The sequence below is a fragment of the Alosa pseudoharengus genome, unplaced genomic scaffold (genome assembly GCF_046254945.1).
Source record: "Alosa pseudoharengus isolate Yale_2024_CS ecotype anadromous, Long Island Sound unplaced genomic scaffold, YU_APseudo_1.1 YU_APseudo_1.1_scf_22, whole genome shotgun sequence".
Classification (NCBI taxonomy): Eukaryota; Metazoa; Chordata; class Actinopteri; order Clupeiformes; family Clupeidae; genus Alosa; species Alosa pseudoharengus.
In genome coordinates, this window is record NW_027468680.1 from 22,504,528 (window position 1) to 22,529,388 (window position 24,861).

Below are 24,861 nucleotides of genomic sequence, written 5' to 3' on the forward strand. Positions count from 1 at the left end.
AATGAATTTGATCACCCTGAAAATGCTAAAGAAATATCAGCTAGCTGTGTTGTTGTTGCTAGTTGTGTTGATGATATGGACATGTAGGACAGTGCAGACTTCTCTGTTTTCAGCTGGGTCAATAAAAGCCAGCTCTCATGTGCTTTGCCTTATATGGCATTGGGAGGGGGAGGTTGGTCATATCTTGTTTGGATTGTTATTTCTGCCAAAGGCAATGGGCACTGCAGAGGTCAGAGTTAACACTCCCATGGTTTACTTGTATTTCAGCCAGCTTTATTGGCCAGGTTTGCATAAATAAACTAGGAATTTGACTCTGGTTAATAGTTATTTGGTGCCAGACCAGACCTGTACAGCATATTACCACAAAAACGGAGAAACAAATGTGCACACTTTACTGTTGTTTGTGTGTTTTTATCTGTTTTCAAACCACTATCATCATTGGACCGATGGTGTCCCAAACCATCTTCATCAAAAAAAAATATCTGATGAGGATGTTTGAGATTTGAAATGAGGTGATTTTAAAGATACACTGTGTAGCATGTTGAATCCTACTCCATTTTCAAACATGTGGGATAAATATAGTGCCCCTCAAATGGCACAAAACACAAAAAGCCCTTTAGAGCCAGTGTTTTGGATTGTTCTTTCTGGGCTACTGTAGCAAGATGGCGGCACAACATGGCGGTCCAATGGAGGGTGATTTGTGTAGATATAACAGGCTAATTTAACCTAATGAAAACAAAGCCATTCATATAAGGAATTATACACTAATAAACACATAGTTTTCAATACTATAACCCATTTTATTGTTGTAGCACTGTAGCTTTAACACAAAAAATAACAAACATACATTGACATACATTAACAAATATACTTTAAATCTCATATTGGCTTTAAAGCCTCCTGTAACCAGCTGTTTCCCTATTGCTATGTGATAGCCTGTGTGATGGTGTTTCCTGTGCATCGATTTAGCTGATGCTCTTCCACCGCCTTCCTCGCCACAGCTGAATATTTTTAGTGGAGTTGCTAAATACCACAGGGCCTTCTGCAGTAATTTTTCAGAGATGGCCGTCAGGCTTCTCCTGACAGCCACAACATGATAGCCTAACTGCAGAATATGCAGCGCAGAGTTTTAGAGCCAGAAACAGTCATTGTGCTAGGCAGCAGGAGGCAGATTGGGCACAGCATATTCCTGGCTGGGACAGACTCATAAGCCGAGCACTATTCAACACTGTGTTTGGCTCACTTCTCAAGGGACTCTCCATCTCTTACCCACATCAAAGGCACATTGCTATATTGTTGGCACATTACATGGCAGATGTGATGCACCTTGTGTGTGGTTGGGGAGGGTTCGGGGTAGGGGTAGGGGTGGGAGGGCTAAGTCTCAGTTTCGGGTGGCTGCCCTGATTGAGGTGGCAATCTTCCCATGTGATGGTTCCCTCTTCTCAAAAAAGGTAGTGGCCTGGAATCTCTGAATTATTTAAGCTGGTGTTTTCCCCCTGGCTTGTCTAAATGCAGCTATGACATAACAGAGTAGCATAATTCGCTGCACACAGGAGACCCACATGCTCCCTCATTTAAAGTTTAATGAGGCTTTATGTTTTTGGTTCACACTGCTGGGTATGGTGTGTAGCACAAGGTCACCCCACCTCCGTAGGATCAGGGTAGAAAGACAAGGGCTGGTAGGACTGTAATGTGTCTCAGCTAGGCCCAAATTTGTCCTTTATTCATATTTTCTCCACATTATGTTCTTGGATCCAGTAGTTGTTGTTTTTTTCCCAAGGAATAGCAATTTTGAGGTAGGATGATTGATGCAAACAATAGGAAATGGGAAATTGTGCCGATTTCGGGTAGTTTGCCGGACAAAACATGTAGACAACAGTAATAACAAATGTGTCACCATGGTTCTCCCTCTTTGCTGAACATTTGGCCTTTACCTTGGCTGTGTCCTGAGGAAATTCTTGAATCTGTTGACTTTCTGTTAATGAACTATCTTTGAAGAAACCAAAACTGTTTATCATCTTGACCAATGTGAAAATATCATGTGACAAGCCACCAGCTGCTCCCATAAAGTCACTGTCCAGCCTTGTTATCAAGAAGTCACAGAGAATAAAGGAGACCAAACAAACAAAACATATAATGTCTACAGATCTTGTTAAACAATGTTTGTCAACTTCGACTGTGATGCACTCCAGATTATTCGGAACACACTACTCAGTTGTCTTTACTGATCTACTAAATTGCCATCTTTGCCTTATCACTTCCGTCAACCTGTGCGTAAAAGAAAAATAATGAGATTTTGCGTGTGATCGTCTTGTTAGCTTGTCAGTGCTGCCGTCATACACAGGGAAACGTGAGGCTATATCCCACATGCAAATCTGTCTCTGAGTCTTTAATGTTCTGACATGCCTCAGACACTGATCTATTCATACATGTGTCTTTCTTTCTTTCTTTCTCTCTCTCTCTCTCTCTTTCTCTCTTCCAGGGAACAAATCACAACGGGAGGAGCTGGACTCTATCCTGTTTATTTTTGAAGTAAGTTCCTCACAGCACTTTTTAATGATCATCCTCCATATTCTACAGGATTTCTGTCTCTCCCTGGGATTGCTTGATCATATCACATATGTCACTCAACAGTGGAGTTGTATTTATGAGGGATTATTTGCTTCTAGCATTATTTTGTGTACAATACTGCAGTATCTCAATTAATGAAGACTGCTACAGTCTGGTCACCCAGCCCAAGCTCACAGAGCATGTTAATGAAGTATGACGAGTCGAGGTTAATCTATTCCCAATCATGCTCCAAAGATCTCATTTTAATTAGTTGGTTAGCTTGGGTTTTAAAAAAAAAGTCCCTGCACAGCAGTATTTTACAGTGCGTTGCGTGCTGCATTGCATCCTGGGATTGTGGTGTACGTGCTGCTGACGGTTCCTCCATCCTCTCCCACCAATCCTCCTGTTTTTTCCCTCATGGCTGGAATGGAGGCTCCGGTTTCCAATACAAACAGGCAAGCAGGCAGACAGACTGGTAGGCAGGCTGATTGGCAGGGCAGGGTTGGGTAGGGCTGGAGAGCTCGAGTTACGTTTGCTCAGGGCTGTGAGCCGTTGCTGTCTGCAAGAGGAGAGCAGAGTGGACAGACCTGGCGCGAGGGTAGTGTCCCTGATGTGTCAACAGAGGTGGCCTTGACAAGGACGGCTGAGGAGAAGCCTGGCTTTTTATATGATGGGCTTGTCTCACCTGGCCAACTTCAAAATGAGAGAGAGAGAGAGAGAGAGAGAGAGAGAGAGAGAGCCAGACTGAGGGCATAGGGTGTTCAAGAGCTCTCATTTATTTCAGTCAGACTGCCACTCAAAAATCCTCATCCACCTAACATCCACTCTCTAGTCAAAACAAAGGTGTCAAGTCTCACATGTCAGCCCTGGTTCTGTACACTACCCATTTGAGATGACCACTGCTAGGCCTTGACCAGAGCTATTCAGAGTCTTTTACCCCTCTATGCTTTTACACATTTTCATATTTCAACCCTCAGACCAACTGTGTTTTTTTTAAGCACAACATAGAAAACATAGAACGTTTCCCCTGTGTGTGAACTTTCATACATGTACATGTACAAATTACAAAAACGTTAATGCTCTCCTTCAAAAATATCTGTCATCCTCTCTTCAACAATTCACTCTGTCTAGAAAGTGAGGTGATAGAAAAACAACTGCATTTGTGTTAAGCAAACAACCAGAATTAATTAAATTAAATTAAATTAAATGTATTTAATTAATTTAATCAATATAACTGGTAAAAGAAAAGACTATTTGAAGACCTGTTTGCCTGCAGGTGAAAGTTAGTTCTTTAGGCCCATACCCATAGAAATGCTGTCTTGCCTCTTTGTTACACAATGTGTGACCGTTTGCAATGTTGACTCTTTTAGGGATCATTAATCCATCATGTTAAACCTTGGCTGATTGTGTTTATTAAGCCTCTAATCTCACTGTAAACCCTCTAGGGAGGGACTAGTATTGGCTCTTTTTTTTTTTTAAATGACCGGCAAGACGGATACATCTTTACACTCCAGTTCATCGTTCGGCTCCTCAGTATTGATCAGACAAGAAGCAGTGTGTTCTGAGACAGAAATATCAAACTAGCATCGATAAGTGACAAGCTATCTACTGAGAATTAGCATACATTATCCCAACCTGGGGAGGGGGGGGGGGGGGGGGGGGGGGGTTAGCTGTATTTCATATACTCTAGTATTTTGATCCTTACTCTCATGACCTAACCAGGATAATCTCTGGGTTACCCCATTGTACTCTCTTTCTCATCCGACCCCCCTGGATGTAGTCCTAGACTCGGAAATGCCTTGTAAATATTTATTGGAAGGTCTTTGGGGAAAGACCATGTACAGCATGCGACCGGCTTAAAGATAACATGGGGCATTTAGGCTTAGTATAGTCAGTGCCTTTACAGTGTGTTGGAGAGATAAGCTTGCCTTTGACAGGTTTGTATGGGACTGACACCCCTGCACCCAACCCCCCCCCCCCCCCCCCCCCCCGCTGCTCTCATCCTGAGCTGCTGGGCTGCGCATCACATCGCACTCTCTCAGGCGTGAGATTAGCAGTGTGAGATCAGACGTCGTCAGTTGTTCCCCTCTAACCCGTCTACTTTCACACACACCACAAATCTGCCGCACGCACACAGACGATGCTCTGTGTAGACACGAATGTTTAACAAGACCTAGTACTGTAGGTTGTAAGAGTTTAAATTTTTTTTTATAAATCATCGTTGTTTGTTGATTGTCCATTGTATTGTACGTATGGCTTCATTGTGTGCTTAAGAGCGAGGCTTAAAAGCCTTTAGAACTCAATTTACAAGGCAACACTTTTTTTATTGTAAGTTGCATCTTCTTCGCAAGCTTCTGTTGGTTGCATCTGTCTTGTGGGCTTTACATCAGCATCAGGTTAGCGAAGCCTGACCTGCCTGATGTGCGAAGCAGGAGCGGCAGTTGGGGCAGCTATTAGGCAGGGCCCAGGAGAGACGGTGGGGGCCTTACCACAGGAGGGGAGCCATTAGCGCATCCATGCTGAGCCAAGCTTGGCCAAGCTCTCTCTCTCTCTCTCTCTCTCTCTCTCTCTCTCTCTCTCTCTCTCTCTCTCTCTCTCTCTCTCTCTCTCTCTTTCTGACAGCCCTCATTACCCCACCCCTCCTCCCTCTTACACACACGTGTATGTACATATAAGCTACATAGAACATTTACACACTCACATCTAACAGGGAGGCTACAGTGGGTTTGCAACTGAAGCGCTCTGTTCGCATCACCTAAAAATAGTTTTAGAGGACTAGTCTCATTTTTTTGAACGTATTTGTCGCCCTCACGTCTGGTGTGGCCTGTTCCATTCATTATACTGGACGCTAATTGTTGCAGCAGACGCTACACGGACGGTGCCCGGTGTAGCCTCCCTGTAACTCCACTGCTCCTTGTTTTCACCAATAGAAACGAGATGTTTCTCCTCGCTGCTTTACTCACATCAACCCCATTTCCTGGATGTGTGGAGCTTCTGAGGCGGAGGTTTATTGTTGGGGTCGGAGGGTGTCTGTGTGTGCGTGTGTGTGTGTGTGGGGGGGGGGGGGGGTGTGTGTGTAGGATTACCTTCAGCACCTCTGAGCAGTGTGCAACCCCCTTTTTATTCTGGGTCATGATTGTTGATGGAGAAAAAGGGGGGTGGGGGTGTGCTGGGCTGAGAGGGAGATCAGTCTTGTGGCTGCTGGAGATTGGGTGGTGGCGGTGGGTGTTTGTTGGAGGAGGTGGGGTCCTGGTAGGGGCCGCAGGGTAGGGTGGGGAGGTGGCGGTAGAGAGGGAGAGGCTTTTGTTCCCGTGCCACCTTTGACTGCTCTTTGTGTCTGCCAGAATGCAGACTCCCACTGGGATAAGATGTGCGCTCCAGAGGGTGTGTGCACACATGTGTGAATGCACTGTGTGTGTGTGTGTGTGTGTGTGTGTGTGTGTGTGTCTGTATGAGGGAATGAAGATATTTATCTGAAGTCTCTACCCTTTGTGAATGTTATGAATTAAATGAAAGATATCAAATGCTCATATGATTTGTTTAGATTTCACATTTAGTCGCTTTGCCAGTAAAATTGAGCCAAATGAATTTAAACAAGGGGAAATAATTCTATGATTTATTTTTGGAGTGTCACTGCAGCAAAAACATAGTATTCAATTTATTTCATGGGTAGTCACTTTTACTAGAGTAGTTGTAGAAGTGTGCACATCCCCACCGGTGAGGTGCAGGGCAAATGGAACTAGAACTCAAAATGAATCATATTTACTAACATTTACCAATGTTAACCAAAGTTTGTAAGACAACTTACCACACAATCACATAGTAATGATCTTAAAGGTACAGTCAGCAATCGTACGCAATTTTATAACGTTTTATTGTTACATTCAACAATCCTCACAACCCAAGTGCCCATTCTGTGAGCACACTGTAAAAAAACCCGTCTCTGTAGGCAGCCCAGGCTCCGAACACTGGAACAAAGTGGGGGCAGCCTGCCCCCAAACAAAAACAAAACCCTGTGTGGAGTTTCTCTGGGAATACTGAAGGGAGGGGTGAACTACCTCCCTGGTGTGTTTCGATTGGTCCTTAAAATATAATGTATGCTGTTTTAGAAAAAAAGCGTCTGCTAATACATTTTAATATAAACATAAACATAAACATAAACAAACAAGACTTCCTGCACAATCACTGACTTTAATGTAATGACAATTACAATAGCAACCTTTATAGCAACAATTACTGACTGCACCTTTAACCATGTTTCAGGCATCTTCCCTTTCCACGCTCCGATGGTTTTTGTAGGCAGTGTCAGTGATTAGCTCTGGCTGTCTGGCCTTTGCCCCCAGATGGGCACATAATGGGCGCTTTCTCTGGGTCCCGAGCACTCCATTACCTCTTTACTGGGCTTGGGCTGAGTCACAGGTGCTGGGCACAAAGGGCCTCTCATGGCGCGGGGGAAGCAGCCGGGCGACCGTGCGGACTGAGGAGACTCATTTGCATGCCATCCTTCCTGTCTGCCCGTCTGTCTGTGGGGTGAGGTGAGCCGTGCCCAGCTAGTATTATCATCGTGATGGCGCTCCTGGGTTTTGGCAGCGCTGAGGGCTTCACTTAGTTTTGAGAGCCTTTTAAACAGACAGTTTAATGCCAAGAGCTTCATCTGCAAGGCAAGGCTGCCTTAAGGAATCTGGGTCTTTTTAAGACACTAGAACCATTATGCTTGTCAGAATGCATGGTTATGGTAGAGGGCCCAATATTGATATTTAATAGAGAGATCAATCTTGTATAATGGGTTGTAACAGGCGTGTAATGGACAGGAGAGTGTATCCTGTTGCCAATTTGAAGATATTGACAGCAGCCTCTCCATTTAGGAGTTCAGTGATTTATATCAGGGCTGCTGTTTAGTTTTATTGGCATATTATGATGTTAATGAAAAATGCCTAACAAGGTTTAGGAGCTTCAGATCTGCACACATTTAATGAAGACTTTAAAGGAAACTCTGGCAATTGTTCACATAGATCACTGTTACTCGAGGTCACAGAGTACTGTCAGCACGAAACTCGAGCTAGGTAGCACCTAGTTTTTGTAACTCGTCTTTTGTTCCGTACTGACAGTACTCGGTTACCTCGAGAAACCGAGATCTACATGTGAAAAATTGCCCTAATTCTCCTTTAAGGACCGTGTACAGTGTACAGTGAGTTCAGCATTCTTATCAGGATTCTGTGCTACCAGGAAGGTCCCCTGAGTCACCATGTCTAGGACTCTGATGAAGATGTAATCCTACGTCAAAACGTTAGTCACTGTTACTGTATGCACCTTAAAAATAAAAAATAGTATAAATTAAGAAGATATCTGTGCTGCACTGGCGTTCTTTTTACTCTACCCCTGAGTCACCATGTCTAAGGAGGATTGAAGGGGTCAGTTTGAGAAAACAGAGGACCTGTGCCCTTCCTGTCTGTGTCTAAATGGCACAGGATCAGAGTTGAAGCCCGTGGTTACAGGATGACGGACCTCGACTCTAAACCCTTTTCATTACTTCCCTCCGGGGAAGTCCCCTGTGACCTTTGACCCCTGTGGTCCCTGTGACTCAGAATCAGCGTGACGTTGGGTGCTACAGAGGGCACGACTCGCTAGCCATTTCCTGGGAGAGTCACCCATACCCCACGACTTCTGCTGACTCTGAGGTCATGCCAGCCAGTCTCCTGACCTCTCTCTGACTGTACCACTGAGATAAGACTCGGGGGTTACTCTCTGACTGTACCACTGAGATAAGACTCGGGGGTTAGGCAGAGGGCATGAGAGAGACCGATTGCACCTCAGGACTAAAATTACAACCTCCAAAAAAGCAAACAAACAGACAAAACACCTGTCAGCTCAGCCCTGTCCGGTGATTCATGTCGGACTGTATTTCATTTTAGTGTGGGAATTACTGAGGTGCTGACCGGCTACAGAGCTCCTCTTGATTCTCCTGATCAAGCCGTTTTTTAAAATGGTTTGGATGGGACACACTCAGCACACACGCCATGTGCTGACCTTTTTAAGTGTAAGCATTTGGCTTTTTTTCTGTCGGTTGAATGAGTATGTTAATCAGCCGCAAGCGGTTTCACTACCCCCTCCCTCCCTCCCTCCCTCCCACCCTCCCTGCACGTGTCAGGATGACGGGGAGTTTGAGACCCGCCGGCGGCGCTGATCGATGCTGGTTTTAAACCCGTCTCCTGCACCAACGGCGCATGAAAACGCTCCGCTGTGTAAATGGCTCAAGTAGGTCATGAATAAAACAGTGTTGACTCGTATGACCATTGCAGCCACCCGCCCCGCTGTTGGTGTCCCCTCACTGGCCAGAACGTCAGGCCAAATGACCTCACCCCCCTCGCTCACTCAGTCACTCAGAAGATATAGGCCTAGCTGGCCTGGCCTGGCTGACACACATTCTTCTTTGACATCGTTTGGTACCACTGAAAAAAAGGAGGAGTCAGCATCTGCTGATGCTGTTGTTTACTCTCTTGCTTTACTCCAGTGTTTACTGCTGAGCAGTCATGTGCTTCTGACAACTCACAGCATTTGAAACAACATAACTTTTAAAGTGAGGCAGAGATCACTGGATGTTTTTTTTATACTAATTTTAATGTTGTTGTTTTTTTATATGGAAGCGTTTTTGCTGATTTGTATTCTGCTCCTTTTCCAATCAATTCTAACAGATCTCCCAGGGAAGATGAAACTCTACTTCTGTAATATGTCCTCTTTCACGTCCAGTTTTCCAGTCCCTAGCCCCATGGCTGTGCTGACCCTGTGCCTAATGGGCTGGGCCACTGTCATATTTGTTAAACAAAGCAGGACCTTTGGTGCACTCTTTCCTTTCACTCTGATGTGAGCTGTGGCTCTCTCCTCTGGTCCATGTAATGTATTCCAGTGATTTGACTGACAGCCATCATAGTGAAAGCCTTGGACTGTGGCGTGCTGCTGCCCCCCTCTGGTGAGGAGGCAGCTATACACCTCTTTTTAGCAGTGCTGTGGGACGTGACACATGATGCTGCTCATTTTAATGATTTAATCACCAATGTGTCACTGAAATGTTGTCTATGTTATGCTAAGCGTTTTGTGTAGTTTTATTGCTGTATAGCTCTTGTGTAAGTGTCATTTTGATTCCACTATTGCCAAGTTATGGTCTAGAGATATTGTTATGAGCAGGGTGGTGAGTATTTTGTCATTCATTGTTACAATCCCTGGCCACCCAGTGCCGTCATTCATGGTCTCACTGGAAAGATATGCCTCACTCTGACTTGGCTATGAACTGAGTCATCCTCATACCATATATATTTTACTGACTTCCCTGAATGACTCACTTGTTTGAGTTGATCTGAGATATGATGTAACTCTCTTAGTTTCTCATTTATTATGCGCAAACATGATGTCATATGGCATAAAGCTTTAGACATTTAGTGGGGAGATGCACAATTTGAACTTGTCTGGAGACGTTTCAGGTTCCTTTTATTTCCACAGACTCGAGAGCATGTGTGTGTTAACCCTGAACTTTGACCCTTTAGAACTCCTTGTCACATGTATGCACACAAATGTCTCATGGCCCGCACTGCCTGTCTGTTGACCTATAGGTTTTTCCCCCTTGTCTGTCAAGCTATTGACTATATGACTATTGGCTATATTTGGCTTTTACATTCAGCCAAATATTTGTTGCAGTGTTTTTCGGAAATAACTCCTGCTGTATGAAAATCAAATGCAGGTATGCTGTACCTGCTGTATGAAAATCAAATGTTTTTGTTGTTTAAGGGTTGGAGATTATTTGAACAAACTATTTTTGTTAATGTGCTTCCAAAATAATTCTTGTTATTTGATCAGCTTTAGAAGAAATCCCACATTTTATTATAGCTGTCTTGCTATAAACAGGGCTTGCTAAAAGCTTGGTATATTTGATTATTTCTCTGTCAGATACACCTACTGTAAAGGGTTATTCCATTCTTAACATTTCAAATGCACTCTGCGCTAAACAAACAATAAACTGAATGGACAAAATAACTAGACATCATCTGCATTGTACTGATTTTGGTGCCTGCAACTATATGGCCCAAAGTAACTGAAAGGAATTATCCGGAGTAAAATGCACTTTAGATCAATTTACGGATGATTGGGAGTACATACGTTGAGTTGACATCCAAATCATGTCATTCGGATGTGTTTTGAGAAAGTTCGATGTTACCGTTTTTAGTCAAAACTCGTTAGCGTGGAAGTGAGAAGGGCATATTATTTCGCCCTGAATGAATTTCATCAAGCCAGTACCTTTCCGGAAATGTTGCCATCTTTGCTGCCATCTTTAGGGGAAAGTCCGTAGGAGTCGATTGCCAAGTGTGCTCTGGAAATGCACAATTTCGTCGCCATTTATTAAAAAAAAAAAAAAAAACATAGTCCAGTCCATACAACTTCATTTCAATTTCTAAAGAAATACTGGACTATGTTTTTTTTTTTTTTAAACGGCGACGAAATTGTGAATTTCCAGAGCACACTTGGCAATCGACTCCTATGGACTTTCCCCTAAAGATGGCAGCAAAGATGGCAACATTTCCAGAAAGGTACTGGCTTGATGAAATTCATGCTGGACTGTCTATCCGACCACATAAAGACCTCGGGATACTTCGGTTTGGCTTTAGGGACCCGCTACTCACTACCACGTAAGTGCAATGTTGTTTGGAACTGTAGAAGAGGTATAAAATAGCGTTTTGTAGCGGCGAAATAATATGCCCTTCTCACTTCCACGCTAACGAGTTTTGACTAAAAACGGTAACATCGAACTTTCTCAAAACACATCCGAATGACATGATTTGGATGTCAACTCAACGTATGTACTCCCAATCATCCGTAAATTGATCTAAAGTGCATTTTACTCCGGATAATTCCTTTAAGCCATTTTCTAGATTCTTGCACTTGTATGTTAACCATCAATAGAGCAGGGATGGCCATTTTAGGAGCTAGATTTATATGCATTCACCAGGATGTTTGTTGTCAGCCCACAGCATGGGTTCTTCACTCCAGAAAGGTTTAAAACAAAAAGCAAAAACAGAGGCCAGAAGTCCAGTTCTGGATACTCTGTCATGATTAAAAAGAAGAAAAAAAAACGATTGGCGCTGCTAAAAATCTCCCACTGATGCTGGAGGACACCTTCGTGGGAAGCGTATTCGGAGGCATGCTCGCTGTGCAGCTGGAAAGCTAAGTGTGGATCACGGGGACGGGGATGCGGGAGGCTCTTGGGCGAGGCGTCCCAGCTGTAATGCTCCCATCTTTATGCCTGGTCGCCGGCCGCAGATTAGCGCCAACTCCAGCCGCCGCCGGAGCCCGGGGACAGCCTCCACAAGCGCTCCAGCGCGGCACCACAGGGGGTCTCTGCTCTCCCCTGCTCTTCTCTCTCTCTCCCCCTTTCTCTCTTTCGCTCTCTCTCTTTCTCTCTCACACCCCCCCCCTTCTCTCTCCCCCTCCCTCTCTCTCTTTCTTTCTCTCTCCCCCCTGTCCTGGATGGAAAGGAGGCGAAGGGAGTGGTATTACAAAACTCCTTTTCCACATGCCTGACCACCCCCCCCCCCCCCCCCCCCCCCCACACACACACACTCCCACACTCGCAGTCGTCCGTTGCAGTGTGTGCCTGTGTAAGGGCTTAGCAGGGGCCCCCTGCTGTTCCCACCTAGAAGGCCTGGCTGAGTTGCTGATTGCCTCTAATCCGGGTCCTCCCTGGGCAGCGCTGCCACGCGCCGGCCGGATCAATAACGCCGCGCATCAATGCTCCCGCACACATGTGTCATCACGCACTCCATCACAGCGCTGAGCCGGCGCCCCAGACCGCCCGCCGTGCGGGGTCCTCCAGGCACGAGGAGTGACGCCTGTCAGTTCGCCCAGATTTCAGCTGAGAGGAGAGGAGAGGAGAGGTGTGGAGAGGAGAGAGGACAGGAGAGGAGAGGACAGGAGAGGAGAGGACAGGAGAGGAGAGGACAGGAGAGGAGAGGACAGGAGAGAAGAGGAGAGGACAGGAGAGGAGAGAAGAGGAGAGGTGTGGAGAGGACAGGAGAGGAGTGATTGAAATGGAATGGCAGCAGTCAAGTAAAAGACCTGCAATATTTGTTCCAAATAAATGGATTTTATGGAAATCCATTTCTTTGGAATGTTTATGCATTTTTATTTTTCAATCCTGCAACTGAAAAGTCTGTGATTGTGTTTAGAGTGCTGTGCTGGTGACTTTCTTTTTGATTTGTTTCAATTTAGTGTTTTGATGAACTTGTTTGAGACTAACAGCCCATTTCTCACCTCATCCATTGTCCTTGCGAGTGAGTCGATTTTGTGTGTGCTGTTGAGTCCCTTCCCATCATGCACTGTGGCTAATGGTCTAGGCTGCGACTCCATGCCCTGGCCTCTGGTTTCATCTCTCCGCTGGGAGCTTGTCTGATTTAGCGTAATGGCGGTGGGTCAGGGGGGTCAGGGCTCGCTAACCCACTCATAAATCCCCCAGCACTGAGGTGATGACATTATGAGCTGCGTCCCCTGTCAGCAGACTGGCCTTTCCGCACAATGGCCTTCATGGCTGATATTACTGTGTCATGAACTCAGAGCGCAGCTTCAGGCCAGAGGATAGTCAGAGGTGTGTGTGTTTGTGTGTGGGTGTTTGCGTGTGCATGCGGACGTGTGCGCTTTTGTGTGTGTGTGTGTGTGTGTGTGTCTATCTGTGTCTGTGTGTGCACATGTATGTGTGTTTTTGTGTGTGTGTCCTCATGTTGATGGATTGGCTCTTTAAAGCAGCGCAGCCCCAAGTAATGTCCTCTTAATGAGTCCTTTAGCAAGAACTATGATGGAGGTCTTTCAGCACTGTGATTTGTTTGGCCGATTCGACTGTCGAGGTGTTTCTTGTGGAATGATCAAGTGAAACTGGAATCTTCAAGCGAGATCTAAATACGCCTGTTTGTTTTTGTCTCTTTTTTTCTGTAGAAAATTCTTCAACTTCTACCCGAAGAAATCCGCAGTCGATGGCAGTTTCACAGTATAGGTATGTCCTGCCCACCCTGGTTTATTGTGCAATATCCTTGATGTTGTATGTATTGAATGTATGAATCAGAATGTACAATGGCAATAGGCCATAGTTCATTTTGCCTGAACGGCTTCCCGCCAAGCAGAAGCATTTTAGCATCATGCTGTTTTGGTCACTCACACAAACCGAAAACGCCACGAATCCATCTAATCATTTCTTAGATGTTGGAGTATGCTCTGACACACATCACAGATAATGAGCCTGTTTACGGCCGTCGACGTTGATTACCCAGGCCCTGCTGAACCACTCAGATGCTGTCCATTTTCAGAGGGGTGGCAAACATTTGGTCAGATGTCCTCTGCAGGACGGTCTGGTTTAAAACTGTGAGGCCACTCCAACGCCGTGGGCTCCTCTCTCTGTGTGTTGAGACTCGACCTGCGTTTTGTGTCCTCTTCGCCTTAGTTTCCATAACTACCGCCACATGGAAAGACGCAAGGCCGCGAGAGATTACCCAGCTAACCGGACTTAAACGCTCGCCGTGCTCAGGAAATAATTAGTTGTTGGAAGAAAGCTGGGTGGGTGGCTGGGTGGGTGGGCGGTTTGGATGAGGGGGTTGTCAGGGAGGCTAAATGAGAAATGCTAATGGCGAGGGTTGTGGCGGCGGCTTCATTTGAAATGCTAATCACTAATTGAATTATGCGTCGCTCGATTTCAGCCTTGCCAGCGGTGGGACCCTCGGAGGAAAGAGATAACCCCAATTAGAACCACACCCCCCACGCCCCCTCTTCCTTGTTCCCCTTCAGATGCGTCTCCTCCCCCTGACCAGCACACTGTCGTGCAGACACTGGAGGATGCCAATGGTCTTATCTCCTCACAGTGGTTTTCTCAGCAGCTCATGCTAGTTTGTGTTGCTTGCAAACACACATCCCACTGTTGTTGTTCACCCCAGAACTCTTACCCAAATGTACAACCACACTCATAATCATCATGTACACAAGAACACATATAGCACCTTAAATGATATCAGAAATTGTGAAGAAATATGGCAGTGCTAGCTGAAAAAACCTTATCTTATTCAGGCAGGAGTTGGTTCAAAATAAGAAGAAAATGCCACAACCAAAGTGATGGATGCTGGTCTGTGTTTGACCTCTGGCTGCGTGGGCTTAGCAGAAGTAGGCTGCCTTTTATTTGGGGTGCCGAGAGGCGCAGAAGTCAATAACACTCCTGCGGCACTCCTGCGGGGGCCAAGTAGTGCTTCAGGGCCTCCGCTGCAAGTGGTCGAGCGTGCACAGCCGCTATCAAGGGCCCCCCCCCCCCCCCCCACCGTAACCCCTTCCCCCAGTTTCTGACCAAGGCTCTGTCTTCTTTTCTTGTTTTTTATTCTTTTCTTTCGTATTCAGGGTGTTTTTTTCTCTCTTTTTTTCAGACTTAGATCTTTATATACACAGACATAGATACAGATACAGACACACACACACACACACACATATACACATATACACATATACACACACAGAAACATACACGCACAGACACATATACACACACACAGAAATATATACACACACACACACACACACACACACACACACAGGAACATACACACACAGACACATACACACACCCTGAGAGAACGAGAGCTAGGATTGAATAACTGCTCATGTCCAATTCAATCATTCTCGGCCGTCAGATGCCCGACCGCTCTAACACGCGCGTGTGCCAGATAGACTTAACAGATCCGCAGAAGCCAAATTGATTTCCGTTTTTCATTAGGTGAGCGAGCGCTCCCTTACAGCACGGTGCTTTTCTTCTACAAAGTCAATACCCGTCGACTAAACAAACAGGCACAGGTCAGCATCTGTGGACGGCAGGCCGAGCTGCATGATGCAACGGGTTGTTGAGCGGTCAGTTGGGCGGTCATGTGTCTGCTTCTCTCTGTGTCCTGCCTCACGCCCCTCCCCCATCTTTCTCTCTCTCATCACAGGTTCTATTCTCAAGAAACTTTTGCACACTGGAAACTCTTTTAAGGTAAATATGTCCATCTAACACACAGATAAAAATCACAGCACCTTCTGTCGCGACTCCATAGTGGGATCGCCATGGCACCTCTGTCAGTGGTGACTGGAGTGTGAGCAAACCTGTGTTTAGGTCATTTTGGCGTTTTATTTCTGTAGCATTATGTGGTGAATCTGTACATTGTAACCACAGTGGGTTATGGTATAGTTTAGTCAGATAAATACTGGCCAGTCATATAGTCGTATTCAGGGTAGGAATTTCACGGCGGCCACGACGGCCATGGCCGTCGTAGCCCCTTGCGTTGGCCGTGATGCCCCTTTGAAAATCAGAGGTTTACAGGCCATGGTGGCCTTGGTGCCCCCTTCTTTCAATATTCTGCTTTGCGTCCTACTAATATCGATTTTTATTTAGCCCGTGGCCTGTCAAAATAATTTTAGCTTTAACAGCGCAAATTAATTTAGTCTTTTACGCAGTGGAGAAAGTGACAGCGCAAGAAAGAAAGTGCGTCCAAATTCATCCATTCTTCTCAGTTGAACTACTCGCGAAGTAGCATACTCATCATCACACAGACATTACAAGTATCACATGAAAGAGCTTTTTCTCAGCTTTTAAACGATGTTAGCCGATAATTGCTGTGTTGAACGGTTCGCGAGAAAAGTAAATAATATAATTCAATTTAATCATACATTCTACTGAAGGTTTTGCGTCCATGATCTCCCTACCCATTCATCTCGGTGGAATACTTCACGAACCCTTCTTTTAACACATGACAAACCATATATCAGAATAAACAGCAGACCTTACCGAACACAAAGGTGTAAAGCAGTCCCCTGTACAGTTAGCCGTTCCAGAGTAATCCAGTTTTGAATTTGCAGTAAATTTCGACATGCATGGATGTCTCCAAATTTGGGCTTTAAGTTTTACAATGTGTTTAAATTGTTCCACATGATTTCATAACGGGCCAAATACAAAATAGATGTTACAGGACAGCTGACTAAGAGTTTGTGAAAGTAGCCTTAATGATCACAAAATGCTAAGTATGCATCTAATTGTTCAATACATGATTTCATAGCAGGCCAAATATAAAATAAATGTTATATATAGCCTAGATATCTGTAATTATTAGATGATCAGATGATTTACAGCTCTATGTAATATGTCATGTTTCATGTTTTTGTAATGTTTCATACATTGATGCAGGTCTACTGCAGTGAATAGGCTAAATACAACTTTGATCATTTTATATGCTACTACTGTATAGTTAACTTTGACCTTGGTGCCCTGACATGTGGCCTTTGTGCCCCCCACCAAATATGCCCAACTGAAGGCAAAGTGGCCTTGCCCCCAGAATAATGAAATTCCAAGCCTGGTCGTATAGGTACTGATGTACGTGCAGGTCACCCTTTTGCTCCTGATCTGTGTTTTGCGCTCCATGAAATCAATGTTGTGCCATTTGCATTTGTGTTACATGGATACGCATCTGATTATGGATTTATGTGTGTGTGTGTGTGTGTGTGTGTGTGTGTGTGTGTGTGTGTTTGTTTGTTTGTTTGTTTGTTTGTTTGTTTGTGTGTGTGTGTGTGTGTGTGTGTGTGTGTGTGTGTGTGTGTGTGTGTGTGTGTGTGTGTGTGTGTGTGTGTGTGTGTGTGTGTGTGTGTGTGTGTGTGTGCGCGTGTGTGTGTGCGCGCGTGCGCGCACTCTCTGCACCTCTGCAGATTCGCTGTGAGGGGATCCGTCTCTTCCTGCTATGGCTGCAGGCGCTGCAGACTAACTGTGCCGAAGAGCAGCTCCTCATCTTCGCCTGTCTGGTGCCGGGCTTCCCCGCTGTCTCCTCTTCACGAGGCCCCTGTACACTGGACACCATCATCTACAACCCCTTCTCCAACCCTCCTGATGGTACAGACACACAGACACACAAACATGCACACTTACACATGTACATCCCATGTACAACCCATGCACAATCTCACACATGTTAATGCTCTCATATGCTCACACACTGCGGACAAATGAACACAAGATTGTTTTGGACTAACCCATGGCAAAGCTAGTCACATTGATGTGAAGTGCAGTCATCGGTTGGGTTTAACGCAAGGACAGGCGGTAGACTGCAGCATACTCGGCACACTATTTTGGCTACACTTTGCTTTTCGCTCAAAAGAAGCCAATCACGTGAACTCCTTCACCTTATCCATCTAAAGGCTTCTGTGGAAAGCCTCTCGAGTCAGAAGAGTGACAAGCCCCAGAAAAGATGTAACTGCATGTTGGGCTACTCTTCTGTTTCTACTGAAGGGTGCCTCATGGGGACAAAATTAGTAGGGATACTTATTTACTCATTTGCATTTTCTCAGCAGCGGAAGCGGACGTGTGCACCAGCCCACCCTCTGCTCCCCCCTTATTACTGTCGACAACATGTGCTTAATTCAGCCCTCTGATACTAGTGTTTAAAGCTGACACCCAGCCCCACTACTTTATCATTTGCAATGTCACCTAATAATACTGTAGTCTCTTCCTCCGAACACCTCCAGTCAATTATTCAGGCTTTGTTTTAAGAAACGCTACCTCTGAGAAAAGGGATTGTTACGGCACCGAGCCCCTCAGAGAGAGAGAGAGAGAGAGAGAGAGAGAGAGAGAGAGAGAGAGAGAGAGAGAGAGAGAGAGAGAGAGAGAGAGAGAGAGAGAGAGAGAGAGAGAGAGAGAGAGAGAGAGAGAGAGAGAGAGAGAGAGAGAGAGAGAGAGAGAGAGAGAGAGAGAGAGAGAGAGAGAGAGAGAGAGAGAGAGAGAGAGACAGACATTTTCTTTTCAGACTGCAAATGTGGCATTCATTAATAAAGTGCCTGAGCGGCGGAAAAAGATGCTTTTCATTCATACAATGGGGAGGCTCCAAGGACGATACGCGCATCTTGTCAAGAGTGTGGAGCCGTCTAGACAACGCTCATACCAGCAATGGAGGCCGACGTAGCGGAGCGGAGCCGTCTAGACAACGCTCATACCAGCAATGGAGGCCGACGTAGCGGAGCGCCAAGTGGAGCCTCCAAACCTTTCATGCCCACATTGAAAAGCCATTTTAGCACAGACTTTGGATGTACCACTCTCAATTCCACTCAATGCCCATTTCTCTGTGTAACCCATCACCAGACAATGCCAGGCTAATTAAAAGGACTGTTTCTTTTTTGGGACCAAAAGTAGTAGTGCTGATGCCGTACGGATGTTTTTCCAGAGTCTTCACATTCCCTCAGTGTTGTTGTGTGTGACCTTGTGTGTTGCAGCCAAGGTCGTGCCTGAAGAGATCACACCACTGGTGCCCGCCACTCCTGGGGAGAAAGTAGCTGATGATCATACATGCTATGTCCTCCAAATAGTCCTCAAGTTTATGGTTGTCCAGGTGGGCTTCTCTCTCTCTTCTCAGAATTTCATTCCACTCATTAGATTAATAATGACCTAAATAGTTTTTAATAATTAAATAAACAAACTAGTTCCAAAATGACCAGCTTGTTGATTAATGATTATGGATTATATGCGTATATATGATTATTTAACAATTTTCATGGCTATCCTTTATATGTAGAATAAGCAGTGATTCAATCTTTTGAGTAACAATATCTAGCTTTGTGTGTGTTCATTTGTGTGGTTCCTAGGCGTCTAGTTTGGAGTGGAAGAACCGAGATAACCAGGATTCGGGTTTCCGGTTTCTCTTCTCCCTCTTCAAGAAGTACTACCTGCCTCACCTCTTCCCCTCTTTCACCAAGCTCACCAACCTCTACAAGCCTTTACTAGGTGTGTGTGTGTGTGTGTGTGTGTGTGTGTGTGTGTGTGTGTGTGTGTGTGTGTGTGTGTGTGTGTGTGTGTGTGTGTGTGTGTGTGTGTGTGTGTGTGTGTGTGTGTGTGTGTGTGTGTGTGTGTGTGTGTCTGTCTGTGTGTCTCTGTCTACTGTTTGTGAATGTGTCCCTCTCTTGACAGTACTGAAAGTTTGGTAATGTTGAACTGAAAATGAATTGTTTCACTGGGTGGAGAGGATTCTCTGCCTCTCCTCTTTTCAGTTGCTCGAGAGGCGTTGTGTTTAATTCATACGGCAGATCAGTTGAGGATCATGCTGCTGCCTTTAAAAGACTGAACTTCCGCTGGAATGCTCTCATCTTCTAGACTAGCAGTTTCAGAAATGATAGTCACTCGCCGTTGATTAAATTTGTACTCTCTCGTAACGCTTTCATGTGTCCATCTATTCACTAATCAGTCCTATTCGCTCGGCTGCACTGGAAATGTTCCTTTGTGGAAGACAATTGGAGCTTTAGAAGTCACCAGATGGAGAGAAAGGGAGACATGGGAGCTGCTAGCTAAGTTTTGCGCACACACACACACACACACACACACACACACACACACACACACACACACACACACACACACACACACACACACACACACACACACAGCAGCCCTCCACACTGTTAGTCCTCTGTGCTGTCAAGAGCTATTACTCCGTTTCAATGCAGGATTCTCATGGTGGCTGAATGACAATCCTGGCAGCTCCTGCAAAGTTAATTGGCAATTAAAGGCTAGCACTTGAAAAGGTGCTTTGTGAAGAATGAGATTCCTTTGATATCTCCCAGTGGACCGTCAGGTGGAAATGCCAAAGTGTTGTCAGTGACATAATTGACAAAATGAGAAATATCCAATGCAGGTCAATATCCCCTGGAAACAGACACAATTGAGGAGGAGTAAAGTTTGCTGTTTTCTATATATATTCCTTTCTTAACTGTGCACTCTCTTTTCGTCTCTTTGATTCCCTCTCTGTCCATGCTCATCTGAAGACCTGCCACACCACCGACCAAAGCCGCTGTACGTTCCGGTGACGCGGAACAATGAGAGCACGTTCTGCACGCGCGACCAGTACCTGGCCCCTCGTGTGGCCTTCATCACCTGGCTGGTCAACTTCTTCCTGGAGAAGAAGTACGTCAGCTCGGCCCCTCCCACCACCAAGAACGGGGGCGAGGTCCTCCCCAAGCTCATTCAGGTGAGTCCTCAACTGCCCTCTATGACATTTTTATTGCCCCCTCCAACACACTTCTACTGCCCCCTCTAACAGACTTCTACTGCCCCCTCTAACAGACTTCTACTGCCCCTCCAACACAATTCTACTGCCCCCTCCAACACACTTCAACTGCCCCCTCTAACACACTTCAACTGCCCCCTCTAACAGACTTCTACTGCCCCTCCAACACACTTCTACTGCCCCCTCTAACACACTTCTACTGCCCCCTCTAACACACTTCTACTGCCCCTTCTAACCCCTCACACATTTGTATAAGCCTTCTGACTATTTTGGTGCTTGGGAGGTTTGGGTGCAATTTGTTTTCCGCTTGTTATTCCATAAGAGTTTCAGTTAGGGACATTTGCTCTTATTCTGCTGTCTTTTCTTTTCTGCAAGTAATTTAGTTCTCATGTGAATTTAGTTAGATGGGCATTCTATTTACGGATTTAGCGTTGCATCCTCCTGTTAATCAGCTGTTTTTGTTTGAAGCTGTTATCCATGTTTGTGATGGGGCCCTCACCTTTTCATTTTGATTTAATCGATCCTCAAGTTCCAACTCAGGCCCTTGGGTGTAACATAAGATACAAGTAGACTGACAAAGGCACCACTGGCTTGTTAAATAGCCTTTTAAAACCCACTTTTGTATTGTTAAATATATTGATAGGTAGGCTTTTTTAAACCCAACTTTTGATATTGTTAAATATATTGTTAAGTAGGCTTTTCAAACCCACGTTTGATATTGTTAAATATATTGTTAAGTAGGCTTTTCAAACCCACGTTTGATATTGTTAAATATATTGTTAAGTAGGCTTTTAAAACCCACGTTTGATATTGTTAAATATATTGTTAAGTAGGCTTTTCAAACCCACGTTTGATATTGTTCAATATATTGTTAAGTAGGCTTTTCAAACCCACGTTTGATATTGTTAAATATATTGTTAAGCAGGCTTTTCAAACCCACGTTTGATATTGTTAAATATATTGTTAAGTAGGCTTTTCAAACCCACGTTTGATATTGTTAAATATATTGTTAAGTAGGCTTTTCAAACCCACGTTTGATATTGTTCAATATATTGTTAAGTAGGCTTTTCAAACCCACGTTTGATATTGTTAAATATATTGTTAAGCAGGCTTTTCAAACCCACGTTTGATATTGTTAAATATATTGTTAAGCAGGCTTTTCAAACCCACGTTTGATATTGTTAAATATATTGTTAAGCAGGCTTTTCAAACCCACGTTTGATATTGTTAAATATATTGTTAAGTAGGCTTTTAAAACCCACGTTTGATATTGTTAAATATATTGTTAAGCAGGCTTTTCAAACCCACGTTTGATATTGTTAAATATATTGTTAAGTAGGCTTTTAAAACCCACGTTTGATATTGTTAAATATATTGTTAAGTAGGCTTTTAAAACCCATGCAGCACTAACTGCGTTGTCTCCACATTCCCCTCGTGTCCGTCCCCAGACCGTTTCTGCGGGCAGTGTCGGTCAGGAGCGCGGCTCCATCTCGGAGACACTGGAGTCCAACGGGCCGATCAGCGTGGGCAGCGAGCCCGAGAAGAGCCACTCCAACAGCAGCACGCTGACGGAGCGACGGGCCAGCAGCTCCAGCCTGTGCAGCGTGGACGAGGAGCACCGCGGCGTCTACGACATGGTGCACTGCATCCTGCTGTCCACGCGCGACAACGTCAACTTCGTCAACGAGGTCTTCCACCAGGTAAAGCACATGCCCGGGGTGAGGTTTATGTATGGTAACAGTGGCATCCGACACAGGTGGGAGGGTTATAACTTTAAACATTGGGTGCCGGGCAGTGGTAGACTACCGTGACGGAATATGAACCCTGTCACCCTTCCCGTTTTAAGACATTTCTAGGATTGCTTATATTATTGTATGTGGTTGTGTTGATGAGTTGAGCGGAAGTAATGATGGTTCTGTGTTTTTGTATCATTTTTATGATGAGCAAACGATGCATAATAAAGTCTCTCCCTGATGTAGAAGCTTGAGCAGCACATGCTAAACAAATGATTTGCTGCCATCTAGTGGCTAGTTAAGATATGCCCTTTTTCATCAGATTGCCACAACCTGAAAGGTGTACATAAGAAACAACACAATTTTTTTTTTTTTAATTCTATAGAATGTAAGAATATATCTAAACTATATGGTATGGTAAACCATATGGCATTAATTGAATCTATCTATGGTTTTTGCCATTGTCATGTTTGTCACATTGTATATTGGTGTGTCGCCATGTGTTTCTATTGAGGATGTTACCCAGCATGTCTTGTGTTCCCAGGCCTTCCTGCTACCGTCATGTGAGGTCTCTGCCATCCGCAAGGTAATCAAGGTGTACAGGAAATGGATCCTGCAGGAGAAGCCGGCCTTCATGACGGAGCCAGACAAGACTGTCCAGGAGGACGAGACGGACATGAGCCCCATCATGACGGAGACGGACATCACCCACACACAGGTGGAGTAGCGAGCAACGAGGGGGCTGAGCGCACACGCACACGTGCACGCACACTCGCTCACAACAGTGACACAACAGTCGACACACACACACACACACACACACACACACAGAAATGTGCATGCTGTATAGTCAAATTAAAGTTCAGTATATATGTGCATGCTGTATGCTGTATATATGTGCATGCTGTATACTGTTGTGTGTGTGTGTGTGTGTGTATATATATATATATATATATATATATATATATATATATAATATACCGTATATATAATATTATGTGTGTATATATATATATATATATATATATATATATATATATACACCGCCGTTCAGAAGTTTGGGGTCACTTTCCATTCCACTCCATTATAGACAAAATACCATCTGAGATCAGTTGCATTGTTTTTTTTTAAATCAGGGCAGCAGTTTACAGATTGCATTATGTGCTTACATAATTGCAAAAGGATTCTCCAATGTTTTCTCAGTTAGCCTTTTAAAATTATATCAGATTAGTAAGCAGAATGTGCCTTTGGAACATTGGATGAATGGTTGCTGATAATGGGCATCTGTATACTTACCGGTATGTAGATATTGCATTAAAGATCAGCCATTTCTTTCTACAACAGTCATTTACAACATTAATGATGAAAATAAGGACATTTCTTAGTGACTCCACACTTTTGAATGGTAGTTCAATATATACAGTATATATATATATATATATATATATAGTTAAAGAAGCACTATGCAGGTCTGTTTATTCCTTCGCTGTTTCTGGGTTTTCGCCGGATTTGGGCTCGCATTTTTCACTACACAGCTCCCCCTGCAGCTTCGGTAGCAAGTGACTGCTACGCTAAACCCCCACTAGCTAGCAAGCTAGCCATCAAGAAACCAAGCTAAACACATACAGGGCTCACAATAAAACGGTCGAGCAAACACATTGTTCAAGATACTATCAAACCACTTTACAAAGACAAAGTTCACCCAAGGGTAGGCTACTTACAATTTCAACAGCAACAAATCCAAGTTGGCGTCCGTTTTGCAGTCTTCTTCGAAACTACAATCTGACTACATTTTCGAGGCGCGATTGGATACTTCTACTGAGTCACATCCGGGTTTACCCGGACCGGGTCCAGAAAGTTGCATATTCGGTTTTTCCGTGGAGAAGCGGTAGGGGGAGACGAAGCACCCACCAAACGACTCAGAAAGTGTTGTAGAACCATCAGAACGACTCTCAACCTGCATAATTAAGGTCATTTTTGCTAAAATTGTTGCATAGTGCTTCTTTAAAAACAAAATTATTCATACCCCTGGCAAATATTGATTTAATGTTGATTTTCTCTTGACAAATATGTTTGGAATGATTGAAAATGACACTGCCACATGGCTAAAGGTTGTAAGACAATGTGGTAGAAACATGGAATCAAAAAAGAAGTGTTTTCATCTTTTTTTTGAAAGGCAGGAACGATTCTATGCCATCATTCTGGCCTGCTCACTTTTTTAACGGATTGAGGTCTGGACTCTAGCTGGGCCACTCTAAAATGTTGATATTGTTCAGTGGTGGTAGGTTTGCAGAATTAACTTGAATGCAACAGTTTTGAACAAATTAGCGCAGCGTGGTTATGATACTAACCAGATTTAAGCACAATTTAGTACAACCTGGAAAATCATTGTGTGGTGGTCAATGTTGATATTGTGGTGAGCCGCCACAAATAAGTCAATGTATGGGAAACACTGTTGTTCTCTATTAACCACTTCTTGCCTTCTTTGGCTGTATGTT

General features: G+C 44.5%; 1 protein-coding gene across 5 annotated transcripts in view; it reads left to right on the top strand.

The window, feature by feature from the left end:
* Positions 1-24,861, top strand: part of ralgapa2 (Ral GTPase activating protein catalytic subunit alpha 2) — a 116,651-nt gene that overhangs the window by 20,369 nt on the left and 71,421 nt on the right. For all 5 annotated transcript variants that reach the window (XM_076299352.1, XM_076299357.1, XM_076299354.1 and 2 more), the window contains exons 3-11: positions 2,483-2,532; positions 13,522-13,579; positions 15,546-15,589; positions 17,293-17,473; positions 18,847-18,962; positions 19,216-19,354; positions 20,389-20,591; positions 22,079-22,330; positions 22,908-23,081. In XM_076299352.1, the coding sequence (XP_076155467.1) occupies positions 2,483-2,532; positions 13,522-13,579; positions 15,546-15,589; positions 17,293-17,473; positions 18,847-18,962; positions 19,216-19,354; positions 20,389-20,591; positions 22,079-22,330; positions 22,908-23,081 (1,217 nt within the window). The remainder of the gene's footprint in view (positions 1-2,482; positions 2,533-13,521; positions 13,580-15,545; positions 15,590-17,292; positions 17,474-18,846; positions 18,963-19,215; positions 19,355-20,388; positions 20,592-22,078; positions 22,331-22,907; positions 23,082-24,861) is intronic.